General features: G+C 36.5%; 1 protein-coding gene across 2 annotated transcripts; it reads right to left on the reverse strand.

Moving 5' to 3' along the window:
• Window positions 1-745: 745 nt before the first annotated feature.
• LOC114262738 (protein BONZAI 2) lies at window positions 746-21,971 on the reverse strand. Of its 2 annotated transcripts, none has more exons than XM_028203120.2 (16): window positions 21,643-21,971; window positions 13,162-13,209; window positions 6,518-6,666; window positions 6,378-6,426; window positions 5,249-5,305; window positions 4,238-4,426; window positions 3,995-4,129; window positions 3,546-3,607; window positions 3,355-3,457; window positions 3,153-3,267; window positions 2,344-2,420; window positions 2,115-2,252; window positions 1,831-1,995; window positions 1,489-1,602; window positions 1,300-1,396; window positions 746-1,224 (listed from the first exon to the last, which is right to left on the reverse strand). In XM_028203120.2, the coding sequence occupies exons 1-16, from the start codon at window positions 21,793-21,795 to the stop codon at window positions 1,130-1,132; spliced, it is 1,746 nt and encodes a 581-aa protein (XP_028058921.1). In that variant the 5' UTR covers window positions 21,796-21,971; the 3' UTR covers window positions 746-1,129. The 2 variants fall into 2 exon arrangements, with proteins under 2 accessions (XP_028058921.1, XP_082765964.1); XM_082909838.1 differs by having other exon boundaries at window positions 6,518-11,076; window positions 21,643-21,908.
• Window positions 21,972-25,194: the final 3,223 nt, after the last annotated feature.

Raw genomic sequence — 25,194 nt, forward strand, 5'->3', positions numbered from 1 at the left:
CTAAAGTCTGTTCTTGGTGGTCACAAATCTAAGAATCAAGTCTCCTCCTTCGTACAAGTGCAAGAGTGGGGCTCATGTGTATTATATATAAAGAATAATAAAGTGATTAAAATATAGCAATGAGACCCCATTGTGCCCACTTAGTTGTAAAGTTAATTATTGGCAATGTTTGGTGCTAATTTGACACCCTCATTGGAAGCCAAAAATAGGTGAAACGAATGTTGGTAGTGTTGGACACTAACTAGTAAACAAATACTCTCCTCGGATTGGTTAAAACAGCTATGAACAAAATAAGACTTAAAGCCAAACAAGTCATAACCTTTGCATTTAATAATTGATTTACTTAATTAGGATCAGTACGATACGAAACATCAACAGTTACTGAACAAGCTTTGAAATGAAGCACATAAGAATACATGTTTACACGATTCATCCTATAATAGGACACTCTCACGCTGTGATTTCACCATGATTTTAACAGAGTTACAAATACAACACAGTAATAATATGCAACATGTAATAAGACAACACAGTAAAATTGAGTACCCAAACAACATAGTAAAATTGTAAAATATCAAAAATACCCTTAATCCAACATGTATTAAACACATATCAAACAAAAATTGAGTACTCATCAAGATCCACAAACTACCCAAACAAGTATTTAACACATTTAGCAGCCAACCCTAAAACCTTGGGCTCATCAAGTTTGCTATCATATAATTTTTCTGCAATTCAACTAAAATTTGAGTTTCTAATCACTTCTTCATTGGCTCATGGATCCGGAATACAAACTGCACAGTTTCAACTTAATTTTTTCATGAGAAAGTTGTCATGTAAGTAACATTTTGGCCTACTACATGGACTCAACTTACTCTCAAAAAATGAACTCAAGTTTGGACTGGATTTGACCTCCATTTATCCATTATGAACAAGAAAGATCTGTGTAGCCCCCTATACACAAAATGAACTTCTGCTCTCGAAAATGATATAGCCGATACAAGAAACTACCCTTTTAAACCTTTGATGGTTTGCATTTCACCAGAGACTCAACAACGATGAACTCATCATCTGGCATGAGAATCAATAATGGAAAAACAAATTGTCATATATACAGATGTTTGTATAATCAGGTTTTCGGGAGAATATCTCTGGATCGCATGTAGGTTAGAAATTGGGAAGGTAGTTCTGCTAGAAGTGATTGAACAACAGAGATCTCTCCACCTGCAAATCATAAGAAAATTTCACTTGCCAGTCAAAATCAATTTGAATATTTGCAGATTAATAAAGTTGGCTTACTCTGTGCATCGCGCAATGGGACAAACTGGACTATATCACGTGATGTAACACGTCCAGTTGTACTTTCAAGTTTGTCACCTTTATCTGCATCTAAAATCTGCACAAAAATGGTCAAATTGCAGCGAAATCAAAATCTTCGGATAGACAGTAGACTAAACGGTGCAGCACGGTAAGAAAGGCAGATGATACCTCCATCTCTTTAAAGTCTGCTCCTCCAACTCCAACAATAAGGATTGACAGCGGTAAGTCCGATGCCTTCACAAGGGCATCTTTTGTTTCTTGGAGATCTGTTATAACTCCGTCCTGAGACAGTTTATACAGAATAGGATTTGATAAAAATAAGGAAATCAGACCAAGGACAGATTCATTTGCCCGGCAAAATAGTAAAAAATTGGTAGTACATGTGATTTTCTTTGGGAGTACAGATCACTGAAAGGGTTCTACTGCAATTTGAATCTCATATCTTCTCACACCATTTTTTAATTTTCTTTTCTGTTTTTCCTTAAAAGCATTTGAAATCTGCTTTCTTACCGTGATTATTAACAAAACGAAGTACTTGTGTTCATTATTTGCAAGAGACTCGCCGGCTATCTGTGCAGCTGTGCTAATCACAGGTCCAAAAAGGGTTGGACCGGCAAGCGAAACATTAAAGAGGGCAGAATTATATGCTATCATAATTCCTTGGATTCCTTCAACCTGGGAGAAAAATAAACAAAAGTCCAATAATGAAATAGATTGTTGCAAACAAAAATAGGAATACTTAACATACACTAATGATGGCAAGTTGAAAATGAAATATTATGTGGAAATTTCACCTCACAGTAACTGCTGCTTCCATTTAAGTTAAAACAATGAGAAACTGGGCCATCAATTGGCCGGGCCCCAAAACCCCATGCAGGAAAGCGCTTATCTGAATCATAAAACTGCAATACCTCTCCAACCTCTAAGATTGCCTGAAATTAATGGATTCACAATTATGTATGTCCTTTTAACAGATAAGAAAGAGTTGTAAGAAATGATTCATAGAGGATGCCGGGTTCCTACTCTCTGATATGCATTTGGCCGTCCAGAAGGGTCAATATAATGCAAGGAATCAGGCAGGCGGGGATTCCCGTTTGAAGCTGATAAAGAAAGAATGGTAGTAAGTATATATAGGGAGTGTCGTTTGATGAAAAGCACATAAAAAGATAGAGAGAATTGAGGTGAAAAAATAGTATAAATCAATGTTTATGACATTAAAAGGTATCCCAATATAATCGGTAAGGTCACGTACAGAGTGGTTAAGTGCCTCTAGAATGCTCACATGCCCACAAAAAAAATAAAACAAAACTTTTTAAAAGAAGGATAGTCATGTCTCAAAGTAGTGAAAAACTGATAAGATGAGTATAACTACAAATGTTAAGATAATTAACATAAGAACAAATGCAATTGGCAGACTAAAGTAAAGACGAGGGGTTGAAGTCTGTTGAGATCTTGACTACATGCAATGGAATCCAACAATCACAAGAAAAAAGATTATAGCTCATAACAACACAAACAAGGTCCTAGAAAGAACAGAGTCGCAATAAAAATTCACATATCCAGATCCAACTGAAATAGTTGGAAGAGGTTTCGTTAGGTCAAGGGAGAATTTTGAAGGAACCTATCAAGCCAGGAGAAGTAAAATGTTCGGCATGAACTCTAGTCAATGCTAGGGATCTACCCATCCATACCATAGCCTTAGTCCAATCTAGACAAGTAATAATATTATGTAATGATTATAGACACCAAAATTTGACCCATGGGGAAATTATTCTAGTATGGCAACAGAAATCAATTACATTCAAGGGGGTAGAAATTGCATACATGAATACCTGTGAAATCAATGGCGACCATGAAATTCAGTTGGCATCCACCAGACAAGTAATCCAGGAATGTATGTTTGACACTCTCATGAAATTTGTCTACATATAGATGACTCTTTAAGACCTATATCGAAGTCATAGAACCAGTTAATTAAAGGCAAAGGCATAAAGGACTTACTGTGAAAATTCACCAAGCTCAAATTGTAAGTACCTTGTCATCATGATTATGTCCAACAGAAGTTGGTAAGAATAAACATTCCCCCTGTCCAACAGAATGAAGCTTTTCTAATTCTGCTAGTGATTTCTGAACTTTTCTGAATAATCCAGAACATAAAAGCAAAATCAGTACACCAGTGTATGAGGGTCAGGAAAAGAGGAAGAAACAGGAAAGTCTCCACTAACCCAATTAAATCGTGTTTGCCATTGCTGTTGAAATTAAAACACTCTATAATTACCGGACTGTCCTGCACAAATTAAGCAAGAGAACATTGGTGCAATACGGAGCATTAGAGAACTGATGAAAAGCAGTGAATTCATATCTGACATCCCAATTCAAATACGTAATCTCCCCTATTTAAAGCAGATTATGATCATTCTGGAGAATCAAATGCCTAGCAAAGCTTCATGAATGACCAAGATGTGTGGAAAATAACTTGCCCTTTTCCACTAGTGAGTGCAAACTTAACAGATAACATTAAGTTACACATAATAGACAAGTAATATTTGTGTGAGGTATGCCTACAGTGGAGAACAGTAAAATTCCTCTAGTAAATTGCAAGCCTACTTATCAAGAATCAAGATAATAATTAATAAAAATTGCAGTGTCTTGACCCCAAAGGAAACTGTCTTACCTTTCCTCCAACCTGTTGGACATTCAAAAATACTGGTTTCCATGTCGGATTGAGATCATTTTTCAAAACCTCAGTTTTACAAATTGGAATAGGTATCCCACTTTCCACAATTTTTGATATTACCAGGAAAGGGTCCTGCAAGAAGCAACAATATACCAAGATTCTTAATATTATCCAGAAACCCCGCGGGGGGGGGGGGGGGGGAAGGAAAAGAAAAAGAGAGAGAAATCAGTAGGACCATACACTTTTTGAGAACAGATCCCTAGATTCCAAATCTGAGCATCTCAATATCAATTCTGTTGTAGTCTTTGAGCTAACAGATTCTTCAGCATGAATAAGGAGTGCACCAAAATTTCTGGGATGTTTTGATCCGAGTGATTCATCTTTACGTACAAGATCTAAGGTCAATGACCCATTTGATTTGGTGACAATCTACACAGAAAGAAGGGCAGATTTTATGAGAAAAAAGTTAAAGCTCCAACTTCCAGTAGAATATGTTGGATATACAGTTGAGGCGAAAGTAAACAAGGAAACATCAATAAAAAGAATATAACACAACATTGAAAATGAGGGGATATATAGGCTTGCATATTGCAAGATCTCAATGTTGATTCAGATAAAGAAAATCAGTAAAGCATTGTGGGTAACATTGATGTATCGAGGTCCTGAAAATATGGATATACCGATAGATATATCACCAGAATTGCAGATTTTATTCAAAGGATGAAAGCCTTTTACGTTATATAGACTATTGTTTCTGAGTACTATGAAAGATGGACAATTCAATTCAAGACCTATACGTGTGGATAGATATAAAAAGGATCAAACCGGTGGCGGGTAAAGAAATGGAAAATGACAACCACAATAGTGAAAGACTGATGATCACTATTGTATACGCTGAACTATTCTGCCAGATAGGCTAACAAAACCCTCTCCCACCACCACCACAAAAGGACAAAGATTACAGCCATGAGATCTACCATATAGGAAAGAGATTACAACCATAAGATCTAATATCCTAGCTGGTAAATAATTTTAGATCAAATTAAATCTAGAAATCTATAGATTATATACGTAACACCATGCGACAATCTTAACACACTAATTCTGCATATGATGCAATCTAAGATCAGAAATATCAATAGAAACGTGTCTATCACATGAATATTACACAAATTAATATGCCACGTAGGTGTATGTGGGTTGGAACTAGAATAGTATGAAGGGTATAAGTGAAAGGCAGGTATTCAATACCTGAGACAATGTACAAGTAGCCTCACCAAGAAATTGCTGCTCATCCAGCTTAAGCATCTGCATGAGTGAAAGTCATAAATGAATTGAATCATTCGAATATTATAGCTTGCAAATACTTGATTATAATTCATAGTATATCCAGAACAAATGCACACAAGGAGCATCACATAAGTGAGATACCAAAGTGCATCCTTTATAAACACAACACAGAAGTTTAAAGTAGAGTCTTGTCAACGCAGCCAGTTTTCAATTTAAACAGGGGGTTGTAAGCAAAATGTAAGAGACATGAAATGCTCTCAATCAAATCTCCAAATGTGCTTATAAATGGGGACATTTATACTTCAAATATGCATCCTCCCCATAAACAAAACCAAGAAAAATACGAGGTACATGATACCAGTTGAAGGAGCTACAAGACAAAGGTGTAGGCCATAAAGCACATGGGCTGAGCTTATGAGGAAAGACGTAAAAGTAGAGGAGGGAAACAAAATATCTAGGCATGACAAAACAGGATTCATCTAACCAACCCCAAATGTAATCAGTAAATCATTAATATTTTTAGAACTAACAACTGATCAGTCTGCATATCACATGCAACACCCTAAACAGGATAAAGGCTACAGTGAAAACTAATCAGGCCACCACCACAAACATCTCTACTAAGTAGAACTAAAATTACTAGTCATCCAAAAACCAATTCAAAAAGATTCTTATTTCACAAGATGAAATGTCTTTCGAATCAAATTAGTTTGTTGTCTTCTTATATTGTAGGGATCAATTGAAAATTCCTTGTTCATTCATTTCATACATTCTTCAACTACTCCAGTGATAAAAAAAAAATTTAGTGACTGATAATTTAAGAAAATCTCTCTTATAAGCTCAAGGTCATGTAAATTTTGGAATGGTTTGACTGAGTGTTTTCTCTCTCCACCAACTTCTAGCCCTCTCACCTCGACTAAATCAAGCAGTCTACTTCAGACACGTATGCATCAAAATTTATTTTACCTTCAAGTGAAACAACAACTGCTTGTTTGACAAATTCAACAACTGTTAATAGAATTATATATTCAAGATATAAATTCAGTTTCCATGATCAAAAGTTTGAGAAGACAGCATCATATAATTATACCTTTACATCTAGATTGTGAAACTGAGTGTCAACATCATACACACGAAACCTGTGATAGAAGATAATTTCTCAAGGTACATGAAACTCAAACCATAAGTATTCACATGGTAAAAAGCAGAGATGTAAGCACTGAAACTTACACCAAAGTCTGCACCACCTCAAAATGATAGGTCACAGTATGCTTTCTGATCCACTTGGGATTCAATGAATTTAATACTACTTCAGTTCGGCCAAGCTCTTGAAGCGCACCATCTCTTCCTTTTGTGTAAACAACTGCCATAGGATCACTCTGAAAGAAAAACAAAAAAACAAGAACAAAAACAAAAACAAAAAGAACACTCAAGATTTAAAATTCAAACAATAAAGGTACAAATCTTAAGTTCCATAAATATATACTTTGAATACCTTTCATTATCTTTTCTTGTATTTGCCAGAGATGATGAATGATAACAAAAAAAAAAAAAAAAAGAAGATTCATTTTTAAGAAATTGTTTAAAAAAAATAGAACAAATTCAATGACAATATTTAAACCAAGCAAAAGGGTATACTTAGTCTGCCAATCTAAGAAACACAGACATTTCTAACAAGGAAACGTGTCATGCCCAACACCAACACAACGCGACACTCATTGGACACTTCCCAACACTTAGACACACACACATGAAACAAATTACAAGTTTGAATAAAATAACTTAGAATCCAACAATAAAACAAAAGCAATGTAAGTTATACCTATTATTCTCCCCATTTAGACATCGAAAATTTGACTTAAAAATTCATATACATGACATATAATAATTATTTATCTTTATATAAGACATATTTAATACATAGAAATATATATTGTGCACTTGTCCCCCATGTGTCATGTCCCACATTTTTTGAAAATTTATGTATCCACGTGTTTGTGTCATTTCATGTGCCTATGACCATGCTTCTTAGCTGCCAATCTAAAAATAATATATTTTCATTAAATGCTCTAAATTTATACACAACTAGTAATTAACAAGAACTAACAAATTAAGTCAATAACAAGTCATTTCTGAATTCTAATATGATAAATGATGATCGATAAGTTAAATTAAGCTTTACAAAAGGTATTACTATTGCATACAGGCAGACTCTGGAAACTATTTGACAAACTCTGGAAACCCTTCTGGGAATATATCATTTATACCTTATTTAAATTTCTCAAATCATTCTCCTAGGGCATTTTTTTAACATTTTTAGAATACATTAATTTATATTTGCTAGAAGTAGCTCATGTAGTTGCATTCTCATGTTTTGCAACCCAAAGAAAAATTTTGAAACCTTGTATCAATGTAAAGCTAGAACACTGGTAAAATGTTACATACTTTAAATGGCTAAATGGAGAGTCAAAGATTCAATATCATGTTTAAATCAAGGATTACATAGTAAAGCATAAAGCAAAAGAGCATAATTTTTCATGACCGAATAAAAGATATCAACAAAAGAATGCAGGTAACATCATCATGCAATGAAGTTGGTGTAAGTTTTCTGAATAAAACTGTATATTAGTCTTGAATTCTATTGAACAAAGAATACATACATCATTTATATAGAGTACCACTAATTCCTAATCCTACATGAATACATTACGGAGATATATAGAAGTCTAATAGATATAGGACACTTATTCCTAATCCTAGGAGAACACATATTCTCACACCTCCGCTCAAACTCAAGGTGTTTTAGCAGAAAACATTGAGAGTTTGTCAAGAAAGAACCGAAACCGAGCAGTGGTGTGAGTCTTAGTGAAGAAGTCAGCAAGTTGCAGAGCCGAAGAGACAAAAGGAAGCGAGATAAAGCCAGACTGCAGATGCTGACGGACGAAGTGACAATCAATCTCAATATGCTTTGTCCGTTCATGGAAGACAGTGTTATGAGCAATTTGAATAGCACTTCGGTTGTCACAATAAAGAGAGGTCGGGGAAGATTGAGGGACGCCCAACTCAGATAAGAGATTACGAAGCCAGACAATTTCAGCAGTAGCATGAGCCATAGCAGATACTCAGCTTCGGCAGTAGAACGGGCAACAACAGTCTGTTTCTTGCTTTTCCAAGAAATAAGGGAATCACCAAGAAACATACAGAAACCAGAAGTAGATTTACGATCATTAACATCACCAGCCCAATCAGCATCAGCATAAGCCACCAAGTCTAAGGAAGAAGTAGAAGAGAACAGCAAGCCCAGAAAGATAGTACTGCGAAGATAGCGTCAGCATAAGCCACCAAGTCTAAGGAAGAAGTAGAAGAGAACAGCAAGCCCAGAAAGATAGTACTGCGAAGATAGCGAAGAATTCGAAGCAAAGCAGCCCAATGTGTAGAGCGAGGGGCAGAAACAAACTGACTAATCACATGAACAGCATAGGCAAGATCAGGGCGAGTAACTGTCAGATAGACTAAACAACTCACAAGCTCGCGATATAATGTAGGATCATCTAGAGGAACCCCATCAGTAGTGTTGAGCTTTACATTAAGCTCAATGGGGGTATCAGACAGCTTAGTGTCAGTAAGTCTAGCACGATGGATAACCTCGTTAGCATACTTAGCCTGGGACAGAAAGTAACCCTTGGGAGAAGAAGCCAGCTCAATGCCAAGAAAATACCGCAATGGTCCCAGATCCTTCATTTCGAAGGTGCGGAATAGATGCTGCTTGACCTCAGAGATAGCAGAAGAGTCTGAGCCAGTGATGATCATATCATCTACATATAGTAAGAGAGCAACAAAACCAGCCGAGATATGTCTTAGAAATAAAGCAGAGTCGGAAGCAGAAGGATGAAACCCAAGCTCGGTAACAGCAGTCTGAAAGCGATCATACCAAGCACGAGGAGATTGCTTCAGACCATATGGAGCACGCCGAAGACGACAGACTTGGCCAGAGGAATGGTGAGGACCAGGAGGAGGACGCATGTAAACCTCCTCAATGAGATGGCCATTAAGAAAAGCATTCTTAACATCCATCTGATAAAGAGGCCAAGAACGAACAGTAGCGACAGAAATCAAAGTACGGACAGTAGTCATCTTGGCAACAGGAGCAAATGTCTCCTCATAATCAATATCATACTCTTGGGAGAAACCTTTGGCCACCAGACGAGCTTTGTAGCGCTCAAGAGAACTATCAGAATGAGTCTTAACTTTGTAGACCCATTTGCAACCAACCAGATTCTTACCAGCAGGTAAAGGAACCAACTCCCAAGTACTAGTTTTCTGTAGGGCAAACAACTCATCCTCCACAGCTTGAACCCAATGAGGATCCTGACAGGCCTCCTTGTAAGACTGAGGTTCTGCAAAAGAGTGAATAGCAGACAAAAAGGTACGATAAGAAGCAAAAAAACAAGTATTAGACCAACCCAACCTTTTTGGACGATGACGCGCTCGAGGAGGATATCGGTGTGCAGCAGGATCAGAGTCGTCAGAAGCAGGAGGATCAGCAGCAAGGGTAGAGACAACTGGTAGAGGAGGAACCTTGCGACGAGAATAAACTAACAACGGAGGAAAAGAAGGAGGAAAAGCGAAGAAGGAGAAGTAGTCAGAGGTGAAGCAGGAGGAGAAGATGGAATAAGCTCAGGAGGAACTATGGAGATGTACTCATCAGATGGGACCTCAGAAGGAAATGGATCAATATGAACTAAATCCTCTTTGGAAACTAGGGCGGTGAGAGGAGGAAGCTGAAAGTAAGATAAACGTTCGAGAAAGGCAACATGGCGGGAGACATAAAAGCGACGAGAAACAGGGTCATAACAGCGATAACCTTTCTGAGTGAGACTATATCCCAAAAAAACACATAGGACAGACCGGGCACTAAGTTTAGTCCTATCTTTACGGGGTAAAAGGACAAAACACGCAGACCCAAACACACGAAGGAGGGAGTAATTAGGAAGTTGAGAAAAAAGAGCCTCATAAGGAGACCGACCAAAAAGAAGGGGGGTAGGCATACGGTTGAGAAGAAAAGCAGTAGTAAGAACTACCTCACCCCAAAACGGAGCTGGAACGGAGGCAGAAAGAAGAAGAGACCTAGCTGTCTCAAGAAGATGACGGTGTTTACGCTCAGCTCGGCCATTTTGGGCAGGTGTATCAGTACAAGAAGTTTGGTGAATGGTACCCAAGTTGGCCAAATATTCACAGAATTCAGTTTTAAAGTATTCCCCACCCAAGTCAGACCGCAACATTTTAATAGTAGATCCAAACTATGTAGTGACCATGGACTAGAAAGTACGATATATCTAGTAGAAGTCAGACTTATGAGTCATAAGATAAACCCACGTGTAACGGGTGCAATCATCAACAAAAGACACATAGTATACTGAACCCCCTTTAGTAAGAACAGGAGAGGGTCCCCAGACATCAGTATGCACAAGAGAGAAAGAAGAAACAGAAATAGATGTACTTTTATTAAAAGGTAAAGCTGACATTTTGGCAAGTTTACACCCCCGACATTCATCAATTTGACTAGGAGAAACTTTACCCAACAATCCTGACTGAGCTAAAGACCGTAAGCGGTCAACAGACAAATGACCGAGACAAGAATGCCATAAGTAAAACTGACTCGACTGAGAATCTAATTGAAACGAGGAAAGTGCAGCTGGAGAGGTGGATAAGGGGAGATGCAAGCTTTCAACCACATAGAGATCTCCAATTCTACGGCCGGTCCCAATCTGCTTCTTGGACACCCGATCCTGCACACAACAGACAGAAGAGGAAAAGACAACATCAAAACCAGATGCATCAAGCTGACTGATAGATAACAAACTGAGAGATAACTGAGGAACATAAAAAACAGAAGGAATAGTAACAGCAAACATGGCAGAGGGTAAGACACACCCAACAGATAAAACAGGCATACCAGATCCATTAGCAGTATTAATAGTAATAGGAACGGGTGGGAGAATACAATTTTGAAGTAAGGAAAGGTGAGGAGTCATATGATGAGAGGCACCAGAATCAAAAATCCAAACAGAAGAAGGGATACCCGAAGAGGACCCAAGCAAACCTGAATGAAGAGAGGTAAGAGCGGAGGCAGATGGGGATGACTGAGAGGTGGACAGGATATGCTGAAGTTGTGCAACCTGAGCACTCAGGGAAGCCAAGTCAGGATCGGGAGCCGGAGTAGACGCAGTGTAAGCAGCAGGAGGTCGGAAAATACTCGAAGTAGGACCGCGGAACTGTGTCTGAGAAGACGGAGCAGGCTGACGTCCCTTTTTGGGACAATTGTTCTTCCAATGACCCCTCTGATGGCAGAAAGCACACTCATCTGGCCCTAATGGTCCTCTCTTGGGTTTCGCAGTGGCCTGAAGTTGAGAAGGAGGAGTCGATAACAAGGGTGGCTTGGCAGGAGCCAAGAACACAGAAGGAGGCAAAGTCTGACTGGCCGTCTTAAGACGGGTTTCCTCAGAGAGGAGTTCACGAACAATAGCATCCACAGAGGGAAGAGGAGATCGGTGAAGGATGCCACCTCGAATAGCCTCATACTGAGGGGAAAGAGCTGTTAAGAACTGGACTAAACGACCCTGTTCCCGAAACTCAATATAAGCGTCTAGTATCTTGAGACTAGGTGGTTCCATAAGAGCCAACTGATCCCAGAGACCTATCATCTCAATATAAAAGTCCTAAATAGTTTGATCCCGCTGACGAGCACTCTGAATAGTTGTTTCCAACTCATACCGCTTGGCAAAGTTGGACTGCTGATAAACACCGAGTAAATAATCCCACACTTCCTTGGCAGTACTGTACTTGGAAAACATCATTCCAATACGATCATTCACAGAGTTATGAAACCAGGTAAGAACTTGGACATTATCACAATCCCAAGTGTCACAGGAAGACACATACCCTTCTACCTTCGGGTCTGATGGACGAGGAGTAGAACCAGAAACATAGCCCCATTTTTTTTGACCAAGAAGAAAATTCTTCATAACACTGGCCCAATAGGCATAATTGCCACCAGTGAGTTTACATTTAATGCCTTGAATTTTAGGGTCCATTATAAAGCAAAGTTGTAGAATAGTTAGGTCAAAGTATAATAAAGGAAACACTGAAGAACCAAACTGAGATGTGTCACTAACTCAGTTAACAGACGAAGCCAAGAGAACCAAACTAGAGGAGTGAGAACCTGAAGCCGACACACGCGAACCAGAATGAGAGAGAGAAGACGGCGAGTCGAATAGATGAGTCGACCAGTTGAGTCGAACAGTTGCAAGGAATCAAATAAATCAAACCCAACCAGATGATCGACGAAGTAAAAAGCTTCGTCCGACAACCAGGGCAGAGAGAGAGAGAGAAATCGCGAACCAGACTGTGCTAAGGAGAAAGTCACGACTGACGATTGATGAAGCAAAGGGCTCCAGACTGTGCCAAGGAGAAGATTCACGACTGACGATTGATGAAGCAAAGGGCTTCGATCAACAATCAGGTTTGAGAGAAGGAGAGAGACCTACAGTGCTAGGGTTTCTCAACCTGCTCTGATACCATGTAAGTTTTCTGAATAAAACTGTATATTAGTCTTGAATTCTATTGAACAAAGAATACATACATCATTTATATAGAGTACCACTAATTCCTAATCCTACATGAATACATTACTGAGATATATAGAAGTCTAATAGATATAGGACACTTATTCCTAATCCTAGGATAACACATTCTCACAGTTGGAAGGGACGAACCAGAATAAAGAATTAAATATGAATGTCAATAACACTATAACAAATAATAATACAGTAATGCAATGAAAAGTCCTTATTCTTAGAAACTGGACAACAAACCTTGGAAAGCACATCCCGATCGCGCAAGTTTGAAGCACATAATGATAACTGCACAAATTTGGGGGAAAACAAGTCAGTTTGATAGATGCGGCATATTAAACAAACCAATTTGATTAAACAACCTTAATACATCTTGTATTGCATTAGAACTCAAATTCTATATATATAAAGAACTTCCAAAATAGAGACACAGATTGTTGCCAAATGCAAAAACTCAGCCCATCTAGCCCGAAATATATTTTGAAGATGAACATGTATAGTACAAGTCAGGATGATCTCGGGCTTAAATTTATGATCCAAGTCAAGTTTGGACCAAGCTTGAATTGGTCTAACCACGCAAGTATAAAATTTTATTATATAAAATGACAATTAGAAAAATTAGGGGTTCACTAGAAGGATAAAGCTACATTACTAACCAAGGGGGGTGGTACCGGTTTCTCCATATAAATAGTTTCAATTTTGTAGATAGATTATCTACAATAAAGTATGCAATAAGAGTAATAGCTTATTTGTTTCATAAGTCTATTGCAAATGGTTTCTCCATATTTCATTGAGTTTGTCTTGTGTCGTAGGGACTAAATTGCGTGTTTTCTATTTTTTGAGGTGTTCCAACTACTGGTCAAAAGGTTGTCAAATACTTTATTAGCCTTCTATATTCACCCCTACACACACCTAGAAGCACCCCTTCCTATTCATGAACAGCCCAGGTTTGGTCGACAATTTGCTTGTTCAACAATTAATGGACCGAGCTTGAGCTCAGTTTATATTCTCGTTTAGTAAACGAGCCAAGCCCAAACAAGGCCCAGCTTGACTTGTTAGGTTCGTGAACATGTCATAATGGCACACATGAAATATTTTAGTGTTCAATGGCTGATTTAATATTTGTTAAATTCCTATAAATGTGAACAATTTTACCATTTACGAATGTGCAATTTGGGTGGTGTGATGTCATAGTATAGGCTATCGGCAATACTTTTATTTGCTTCTTCAAACTCATCAATAAAATTTTGACGAGTTTCCAACTACAAGTCTACAATAAATTTGCCTAGGACTAAAAAAACCTAAATATGTGTGTATATTAAAACCAAATTCATGTTAATTGAACTAGCTCATGAGCTCACCAAACATCTGACAAGCCGAGCTCAAATAGCTAACTATAGGCTCAACTCAAGCATGCACCGAGTTTGAACACCTTATACTACAAAATAGCCCAACTCAACATAGGCAGGCATTCTACTAATACTGTTGTAAACTTGCATTTTTCCGTATTAACCACCTCACAGAAAACAATTGCAAGCCCATTTCTTTGTGTCAATGCATGGATTTGTGTAAGGCAACCTATATGTGGAAAGCAACTTAATATATAATGCACGGAAAAATCAAAACACATTGTAAAGAAAAGCAAATTTTCATTATCTATGGATTGTTTAGCCAACTCTCTTGAGTTGCTTAATATAGAAGTTCACAATTACTTTGTCTGCCATTATTTCACAAATTCTTCAAGAGCTTAAGCACAATTGGCCACCTGAAATGCCTTCAACCAAAAATACATCCTAATGTATATTGATATCTTGTTTCATATGTGTTAGGATTTTTATCCTAAGTGTTTCTGTGTTTTGGCAACACCTCTCTTGACAAAATTTATATCATTTGTATTGATTCAAAGTAAAATGTGAAGAGAAGATTTGGGCTAAAGAATGTCAAAGATTTGAAGATTTTGTTGATGCATCTTCAGATTTGAAAATGCCAACATTGGGATGCTAAAAATGGTTGTTTGTCTCAACCTTTCGGTGGCAAAACATGGCTGAAGATAGAACTTCACATGTGCAAAATGTTTGAAAGATTTTGCTTGATTTTGATTGTCAAAACATGAGCAAAAAGACGGAGCGTTACATGTACAATCTTTTTGATTTTGTTGGTTTTCCATCAAGTGCCAAACATGTGCAAAAAGATGGACAAAGATGATGATCGTTTCTGGCAAAACGTGGTAGAGGACTTGGGCCGAAATTGTGGAAAAAGAAGTCTAAAAAAGATGCTGCTTGCATGCTCCCTCACGCCCGCGACCAAACACATCGCGCCTGTGATTTGTATGCTTGGACATCACGCTCACGACCAGTTTCCTCACGACTGCGATTTAGATAGTATAGAAAACACACTCCCAATACTTTTGTCTGCATCTCGCGATGGCATATCGCGCCCATGACCTGGAGGCTCACGCCCACGATCCAAAGATCTGCGCCCGCAAAGATGCCATGTCCCAGGTGTATTTAAAGGACCCCTTGGCTGTTTTGTTGGTGCATCTTTTGGAAAACTCTCTTAACTTGTCTTCTATCTCTCCCATAACTGTCCTGAGCTCAATATTTCCTAACATAGAGAAAGCTCATTTGTGAGAGATACATTTTGAGAGAGTCGTTTCTTAAGAGAGATTTTATTGAGTTTGTTTTAAGAGTGTACTTGTAATGAGGATTATTTGTAATGCTCTCATTTTCTTGATGATACATTAGCCATAGGAACTTCAAGTTCATCATCAAGCTTTGTAAGTTATTCACAACTTTCCAAAAGTGAACCTTCTTGGTGGATTTCAAGATTGTAGGCTTCGGTGGATTCCAAGATTGTTTTGTCGCGGGCACGAAGGAACATGCGAGCAGCAACTTTTTCAAACTTCTCCGTCCACAATTTTGGCCCATATCCTCTGCCACGTTTTCCTAGCTTATTACAGACAAACGTCCATCATCTTTGTCCATCTTTTTGCACATGTTAGATACTTGATGGAAAACCAACAAAATCAAAAAGATTGCACATGTAAAGCTCTATTTTTTTGCTCATGCTTTGACAATCAAGATCAAGCAAAATCTTTCAAACATTTTGCACATGTGAAGTTCTGTCTTCAGCCATGTTTTGCCACTGAAAGGTTGAGACAAATAGCCATCTTTAGCATCCCAATGTTGGCATTTTCAAAGCTGAAAATACATCAACAAAATTTCCAAATCTTTGAAATTCTTGAGCCTAAATCTTCTCTTCACATTTTACTTTGAATTAATACAAATGATATTAAATTTTGTCAAGAGAGGTATTGCCAAAACACAAAAACACTTAGGACAAAAATCCTAACAATCTCCCCCTTAGGCAATGCCAGGACAAAAATTCATAAACCATCACTGCATAAGATCTGTTGATTCCAGCAACAAATGGGACAAAGGAGATTAGACTGAAAAATCACAATTTGGTCTTTGAAACGGATTGCCAACTCGCATTAAAATGCACAAACGTAGGATTAAAAATCCTAACACTTGATTGTTAGGGTTGTTATCCTAAAGATTTTGTGTTTTGGCAATACCTCTCTCGACAAAACTTATTTTGGCTGGTGTTGATTTCTCCAAGCAATCAAAGCTAGTGCAAGCATGTGAAGAAATAGACTAAAGATTGGCTTTATTATTTTAGTCAAATTGTACAAACTTTTTGATGGATTTTGTTGGGGGACTCCATTTATTGTAAAGCATGTGCAAAAAGATGAGGGTGGTTGTTTGTCCAAGCATGTATGGAAAAGTAAGAGTATGCAGCTCAAAAGAATTGAAAATAGAGACTTTGGAATACACAACGAGGCTACTTGTTTTTGGATTGATTGGCATACTTGTGTGAACATAATAAATGGAGTGGCCTCTATGTTAGTCAATTTGTAAAAGACAAACTGAAATGGGGCTGATGCCATGAGTTGGAAAGGTGAAGTTTCGTTTGATTTGAATATCAAGCAAAGTGAAGGTCAAAAAATTGGATTTTTAAATTAAAAAGGGGGTTTAATGTCGAGCCCTTGGTAGACAAGGCATGGGTTGAAAATCTTAAGAAAGCTTATGCAAAAGTCTACAAAAATACCTGTACAAGCGTGCTTTTCGCGCCCGCGAACCCAAGCATTGCACCCACGATTTGGAAAATGCAAAAGTCTAGCTCCCAGTATTTTTCTTTGCATCTTGCGAAGAGAGTCCGCGCCTGTGACCTCAGTTGACCGCGCCCGCGATCTTGCTCTACCTCAGGTCTATTTAAAGGCCTCTTTGTTGATTTGTTGATGCATCTTTTGGAGAACTCTCTTAGCTCATTTTCTATCTCTCCCATAACTCTCCAAAGCTCAATATTTCCAAACTTAGAGAAAGTTTATTTTTCAGTAAAATATATTTTGAGACAATAAATTTTTGTAAGAGAGAGCTTGTTTTAAGAGTGAATTTGTAGTAAGATTTATTTGTAATGCTCTCACTTGCTTGACGATTCATTAGCCATAGGAGTTTCAAGTTCATCACACCTTCCCAAAAGTGAACCTTCTTGGTGGATTCCAAGATTGTAGACTTCGGTAGATTCCGGAGTCATTGGAGCCGTGTGATTCAACAAACATTCTTGGTGGATTCCAAGATTGTAGACTGCGGTGGATTCCAAAGCCATTTGTTGTCGTATGGATTTAACAAAGCGGATAACCAGTGGAAGAGGAGGTGGAGCTACTCATAGATTGAACAATCGTGCGAGCCTGGATTAGCAGTTGTAAGACATCTCTTATACTACTCTTTCTTGCATAGTAGATTATTCTTCTGGCCGAAGCCTCATGATTTTTTTATCACAAGTTGGTGGATTCCAATTGTGATTTTTCCACGTAAAAATTTTTTGTGTCGTGGATGTTTGCTTTTACTCTCTCTACTCTACATTGATCATGGTTGCATAATTTTTATTGAGATTTTCAGCCCATGCCTCGTCGTCTACCAAGGGCTCGACATTCAGCCCCCTTTGTAATTTAAAAATCTAATCTTTTGACCTTTATTTTGCTTGATATTCAAATCAAACAAAAACTTCAATTTTCTAACTCATAGCATCAGCCCCACTTCAATTTCTCTTTCACAAATTGACTAACATGAAGGCTATTCCATTTATTATGTTCACACAAGTATGCCAATCAATCCAAAAACAAGTAGCCTCATTAGGCATTCCAAAATCTCTCTTTTCAATTCTTTTGAGCTATATATTCTTACTTTTCCACACATGCTTTGACTAACAACCACTCTCATCTTTTTGCACATGCTTTAGAATAAATGGAGTCCTAACAAAATCCATCAAAAAGTTTACACAATTTGACTAAAATAATAAAGCCAAATCTTTAGCCTATTTCTTCACATGCTTGCACCAGCTTTGATTGCCTGGAGAAATCAATGGAGATCTCCAACAAAAATTGATTAGAAAGAGGCAAGAAAGACAAGGCAATAGAGACAAAGGTAGAGGCATCCTGTGATGGCATATCGCGCTAGCAATCCAAATATCTGCGCCCACGAAGATGCCCTGTCCCAAGTGTATTTAAAGGACCCTTTGGCTGTTTTGTTGGTGCATCTTTTGGAAAACTCTCTTATCTCATTTTCTATCTCTGCCATAACTCTCCAGAGCTCAATATTTTCAAACTTATAGAAAGTTTATTTGTGAGAGAAATATATTTTGAGAGAGTTGTTTCTTAAGAGAGATTTTATTGAGTTTGTTTTGAGAGTGTACTTGTAGTGAAGATTATTTGTAATGCTCTCATTTGCTTGATGATACATTAGCCATACGAACTTCAAGTTCATCATCATCAAGCTTTGTAAGTTCTTCACATCTTTCCAAAAGCGAACCTTCTTGATGGATTCTAAGATTGTAGGCTTCGGTGGATTCCAGAGTCATTGGCGTTGTGTGATTCAACAACTGTTATTGTGGATTCAATATCGGAACAGATATCCAATGGAGAAGGAGGTAGAGCTGCTTGTAGATTGAACAGAGTCGCGTGTCGTGGAGTGGACACACGTGCTGTGGAGTGGACACATGTGCCCTAGGCTGGTCTTTGTAAGATATCTCTAGTACACTCTTTTTTGTATAGTGGATTATTCGTCTATCCGAGGGCCTATGGTTTTTTATCACAAATTGGTAGATTCCAATTGTGTCGTGGATGTTTGTGTTTACTGTCTCTACTCTCCATTGATCATGGTTGCTTAATTTTTATTGGATTGCCTAAATCGATAGTCGCTTTAACACAGGACACATCTAGATTTTCTAATAGAGTTGTACGCCTAAATCCAGATTTTTAATATGGTTAATGATGCCCCCAATCTGATTTGTTGATACTCATTAGAAACAAAACAATCCAATTTTCAATTGCGCGTTGATGTTTATATTTTAAATATGGGCACCTTTAAATTACGATATCCTTTTTATTCTCAGATGAGATTGGAAAATATAGATGTTTGTGAAAAAGTTTAAAAAGGAGCACCCTTAAGGCTTGAAAGCGAATAAGAAATTGTTGCGTGAGTCCAATGCAATTGTAAACACAAAAGTACAAAATGAATGGTGGAAGAACACTTCAACATGTAGATGAAAAAGGTGATATACTTGAAATTTTGAAGATCAAGTAAAAAGCAAGTTGTTATATAAGAACATAAATAATTTTAAAAGAGTTGACACCTAGAAGATCCTCCATGGAGCTATTTTGTTGCTTAAGCAACTAAATAAAGGAGGTTTGAAAAGGAAATGCATCTCCATATGACATCTATCAACTAAGAAACAAAGAGAGGATCATGAGGTCATTAAAGAAAGGGAGAGTGAGGTTTTCAGACTGATAAAAGACAAGAGTGCTTAAGAAGAATTTTGTGGTTAGAAACTACATATAAATAATTCTGGAATTGAATGGTGCTATAAGGATGAGCATTTTTCGTGATAAAAATTGTTGGGGAATCAAGAAATGTGTGCACAAAGTCGACAAAATTGGAGCAGGCAAATTGAGCTTGCTGAGATGAACAAGTTAGAAAACTTCTTTTTTTCTTTCAAGCGAAACCTTGCGTAATTTAAGTCTTCATTCTTTCAATTATCCTTTTCTTTTAATTGTAGGCAGTAGTTGTGTTATAAATATGACAGCTTGGATTTCTTCTTTTTAATTTTATTTTTAATTTTTTTTCCCCAGATATGTAAGAGGTTTTATTAGAAAAGGGACCAAAAGAGGAGCCACTACAAAAGATAAAAGGAGGATGTACCCAATCACAAAACAAAACAAATAACCTATACCACACACAAAACAAAAACCTATACCCAACCACAAAACTGGCCCATACAGTGCCCTTGCATATCAAAAGATTTCTAGGGACAGATTAACACTATCATATATTATTTACTAATAATACAATGTTCTTTATAATATGGATAGATAGAATTGAATATATAAGATAGGACTAAAAGGAGAAGAATCAAAAGAGGTGGTTGAATAACTACCAATAGCAGTTAGTGGCAGTTATTTCATAACTACCAAACGGTTATTTATTCAAAATAACTAATATTTTTTAATAACCAATGGTTATGTCTTTTAGGGACTTGCTGTAACAGCCAATATTCTGGAAGGTTGTGTGACCTTTCCAAAAAGTTGCTAAAGTAAACCATTCGAAACCTATAAATAGGTTTCAGGTGAATGGTCACTAAGATATAAAAATCTGAATTCTCTTCTCTTTGTCTTCAATTTCTTCTTTCATTATGCCTTCTGAGTTTCTTGTTATTTTTGGATTTTCCAGGAGCTCATCGGCATCATAGTGAGGAAATTACAATCTTGAAGAAAGTGTCCTAAACATGCCTTGCCTAAATCAATTTCTATATTTTCTACTCTTGAATTTCTTTAAAGTCTTCCCACAACAAACACTCTCCGTAACATAATAGAAAATGCTAAATAATCTAATTTTTGAACTTGTAAGCCTTCTTCCTCTAATCCCTGACTAACATCCCTTCAACTACAAACAAGATCAGCCACACTGCAGGTACATGTTTCCTTAGCAACTGAATGAAACAACTTTGTCTAGTTGAAAGACATGGTATTGAAGTCAAAGATAGTAAACTGTGAATCGGAAAATTTTCGGCTACCAAGGAAAATAAAGCAAAATTTATTATTTGATGCCACTTCAATTTCTAAACAGCATAGAATTGCTTGCTATCAATCTAAATTGTCTTCTTATATAAGAGAATGACTCCTTAAATCTTCTAGGCCCTAGTACTCACAGCATATCCATGTGCAGAGCAAATTACAACCACTTAGCACACTCAACTACTCATAAAAGAAAACGCAATTGTTCATTGAGCCAACAAATAAAACAGATCCCCCCTTTGCATTTTGAAAGTTATTATATTGCATTTTCATGCAAAATCGAAGTTAATTATACATTCAATATCAACAAAAAACAAAAAAACAAAAAACAAAAGAAAAAAAAGATGAAGCTGCAATAACTAGGCCGTCCCTTCCAGATCTCACTAGCATCCTTTGACAATACACTGATTCAAATTCAACTAACAGTTCTTCCATTGTACTTGCAAGGTATAGCTATTAGCTTGAATTCAAAAAGTTTAGTTGAATCATATTGAAATGCTAACAAGAAGCATCGAAGAACCTCACACCATTACAAGTTTATACATAAAAGTAATTCAAAAAAATGAAGAACAATTGATCGAATGACGAACCTCGATCTGAGAAAACAGACCGCGGTAGCCGCGAGAGGTGAGGTAGTGATCCACGGCGTCGTTGGGGCCGCCGTCAGCTGGATTACCGTGAGTATTTGCGTCGCCACCAACCGCCGCCCGTCCTCCGGAGGCGTCGGAGCAGCAATTGCCCATCGCCGCCGCCGTCGCTCGAGGACTTCGTAGAGAGAGAGAGAGAGAGAGAGAGAGATTCAGACCGAAACAACAAGGAAATGTATGGAAAAAATGTGGAAAAGAAAAACGTAAATATGTAATAACATTAATGAGATGAGAGAGAAAGAGAGAGAGTTCAGCGAGCGTACATTGGGGCCCACTTGTCTCTGTCTCTGGCCCAATGCCGCGTTAGATGTTTTAAGCGCGTTGATTTCACATCGGAGAGAAAAGGGTGCAAGACGGTGACGGAATCCTCTGCAAAGCTGTCTATTTCTCTGCATTTTTTTGGCTTATCACAGTTTGACACGTTACGACGGCCCTTATGACAATTGAAAAAAAAAACCACTTCTTGCCTTATTGGTTTAAAAACAACCCATTTTAGTAATTTTTGATCTTTTTATAAAAATATATACAGCAAAATAAAAAAAAATGATATGATAACTTATAATTAAAATTTTAAGTTACCAAACGTGTTATTATCTTATTTGAGTCACAATCATCTTATTTTACATCATCTTTTATTTAGGTCATATCACTTCTCTATCACATCATTTCAACACTAATGTTGTGTTTGGTTGGGAGATTTTGGAAGGGATTTGAAAAAAGAAAGGGAAAATGTGTGCGAAACTAGGTGAAATATAGGCATATTTTATTCACATTTCACCTACCTTTTCTATTTTTCTTTCCAAATCCCTCTCCAAATTCCCCAACCAAACACAACATAAGAGATTGTTTGAGATGTCCTAAATAAGTGTACTTTTTGACTTTTTATAAAATATAGATTGAGTATAGGTTAGGTTTGAAGTGATATGGTAGAGAGGTGATGTGATTTAAATAAGATGATATGACTTAAACAAGATAGTGACTTTTTAACTTTTTTTTAAGTTATGCCAAACCAAACCTAACTTACATTTTATATTTTTTCATAAAAATTCAAAAAAATATAATAATCTAACACTTTCTAAACAATCCTCACTTATTTTAATCACATCATCTCTCTATTTTTATTTTTATTTTTGCATATTTTTTCAAAAAAAAAATCTAAAAAAACAAAAAAAATCAACTCTTTTTTTTCTAGTTACCAAAATAAGCCGATGTAAGGGTGTTTATGGAAATATAGGACTCTTTGGCAACTAGGTGAAAAATCAATTTATTAACTTTTAGTTTCTTTTTAATCACATTACCTCTTTAGTTTTTGCATTTTTTTTAAAAAAGTTATAAAAAATAAAAAATAAAAAAATTAACTTTTAACTTACTCCTCAAAATAGATCATAAAAAAATTATATTGTGATCCAAGGGCACCATATGATTTTACTCCTAACCAATCACAATTAACCACGTCTTCTTCTCTATCATAATTACTTAACGCAAAATTATAAAACTCACTCTCTCTACACCATGTGTTGTACCCGAGGAATATCAAATCTTCTCGAGTTCATGACGCAACTTTGACGATGATGATGTGAGAAGAGGTAGGGGTGTAAATTTAGCTTGGCCTGGCCTGGCCCGGCCCATGTCTGGCCTCGCGGGCTCATGCCAAAAATTCGTGCCGGTTCAGGGGCCAGAAAATTAGGCCCAGGCCCAGGAGGTATTCGGGTCTTGGGCGGGTCTCAGGCTAGAACAGGCTTAGGATTGGGCTTTGGGCTTGGGCTTGGGACGGGCTTCAACAGGATTGAACAATTTTTTTTTTCTATTTTTTCTATCAAAATTTTATTATTTTTCACAAAAAAAGATACTAGATCTCGGGCGGGCCACGAGCCGGGCTAGGTAGGCAGGGCTTCAAAATGATAGCCTAGGCCCTGGTCTAGGGTCTCGGACTAGGCTCGGGCCCACCCCGGGCCACGGGCCATTTTTACACTCTTAGGAAGAGGTGATTGGAGGAAGTATGATTTTAATTTTTTAGATTCAATTTTTTAAAAATGAAATTTTTTTATTTTTTTTATTTTTAGTGAATATTTTTAAATTTTTAAATAAGTTTTTTATATTTTTAGATGCACTTCACTTAGATATATTTAAAAAGTAAAATATTTATTAAAAAAAATATTTTAAAAAATCAATATATATATAAGAATATAAAAAAATATATTAAATTTTTGTATTTTTTTATATTTTTGGTATTTAGTAAAAAAAATTAATATTTTTTTATAAATATTATATTTTTTAAGTATATTTATGTTAAGTATATCTAAAAATTAAAAAATTACTAAAAATATTTAAAAAATCAATAAAAGTAAAAAAATAAAAAATAAAAAATTTTAATTTTTTGGAAAATGAATTTTTTCAAACCAAACATGCTGAATGGTTCGCAACGGTGATCTTCACTGTAGGGGACTTTTCAACGCGCTCGGCAATACTTCAAGATTAGGTTTCAAAATTCAAACGGAAAATGTTTAATTCTAATTGACTATTAAGCACTGGCAGCGGGCAGAGGTATATGCAGGTCGATTTCGATCAACTTAAAATCACCTTTGATGGATTGATTTTTTTTAAACTTGTTATTAATTCATTTGTTTTTAAAATTGATAAATTGGGTGTTTGAAATGATTTAAATAAATATATTTTTTAATTTTTATATAAAAATATCCAAAAAAATAAAAGGTAATATGATAAAAAAAAAAAAGATAAAAAGTACACTTTTGTATGGATGTCAAATAGTGCCTTATTCTTTTTAAAATTAATGGTTTAGATAAGTTGAAAAGAAATTAATAAGTGAACATATTTATAACATTTATTTTTATGAAAAAATTATGGAGATATCCCTCTACAAATTTGTGTAAGAGTTTAAACTAATAATTTGTTCGCTAGTTAAAATTTCTAAAATTTTAAATTGTAGAAAAATAAGAAAAAGGTTTGATATAAATGGACTAAACTATTCATATAAAAAAAAATTTAAAAAAAAATCTTAGAATTCTTTCGATCGTGTTTCCATGTGCTATATCTATCTATCTTTCTCTCTATCTAGCATATCCACTAGAGTTCGTCGTTACTACCACGATCACCACAATCGCATATGTCGTCATTTTTTATGTCATTTTTAAATCTCTACATCTCCCTTTCTCTCACAGTTATATTCTCTCTATATCTCTATATCTCTTGCAAAACTTTCATCAAATCTACTTGTGAGACTCAACGAGACATCTTATCATCCGATCTAACCATGTCCTTCGAGTATTCACTACCATTGATGAGGTAGAAGATACCAACACTTCAACCGAGAACAATGAGTGTTTGGCAAGAATAATAGTGACTTCAGTGAGTTAGAAATGATTTCTAACGAGAAAATGTATTACAGTATCTATTTTTATTGCTGTTGTTAGATTAAATACATGAAATTACTGTAGTCAGTGATCAAAGAAATTTCATTGATCTACGCTTAGTCGG

The sequence above is a fragment of the Camellia sinensis genome, chromosome 15 (assembly GCF_055761805.1).
Source record: "Camellia sinensis isolate YWXY chromosome 15, ASM5576180v1, whole genome shotgun sequence".
NCBI classification, from domain to species: Eukaryota; Viridiplantae; Streptophyta; class Magnoliopsida; order Ericales; family Theaceae; genus Camellia; species Camellia sinensis.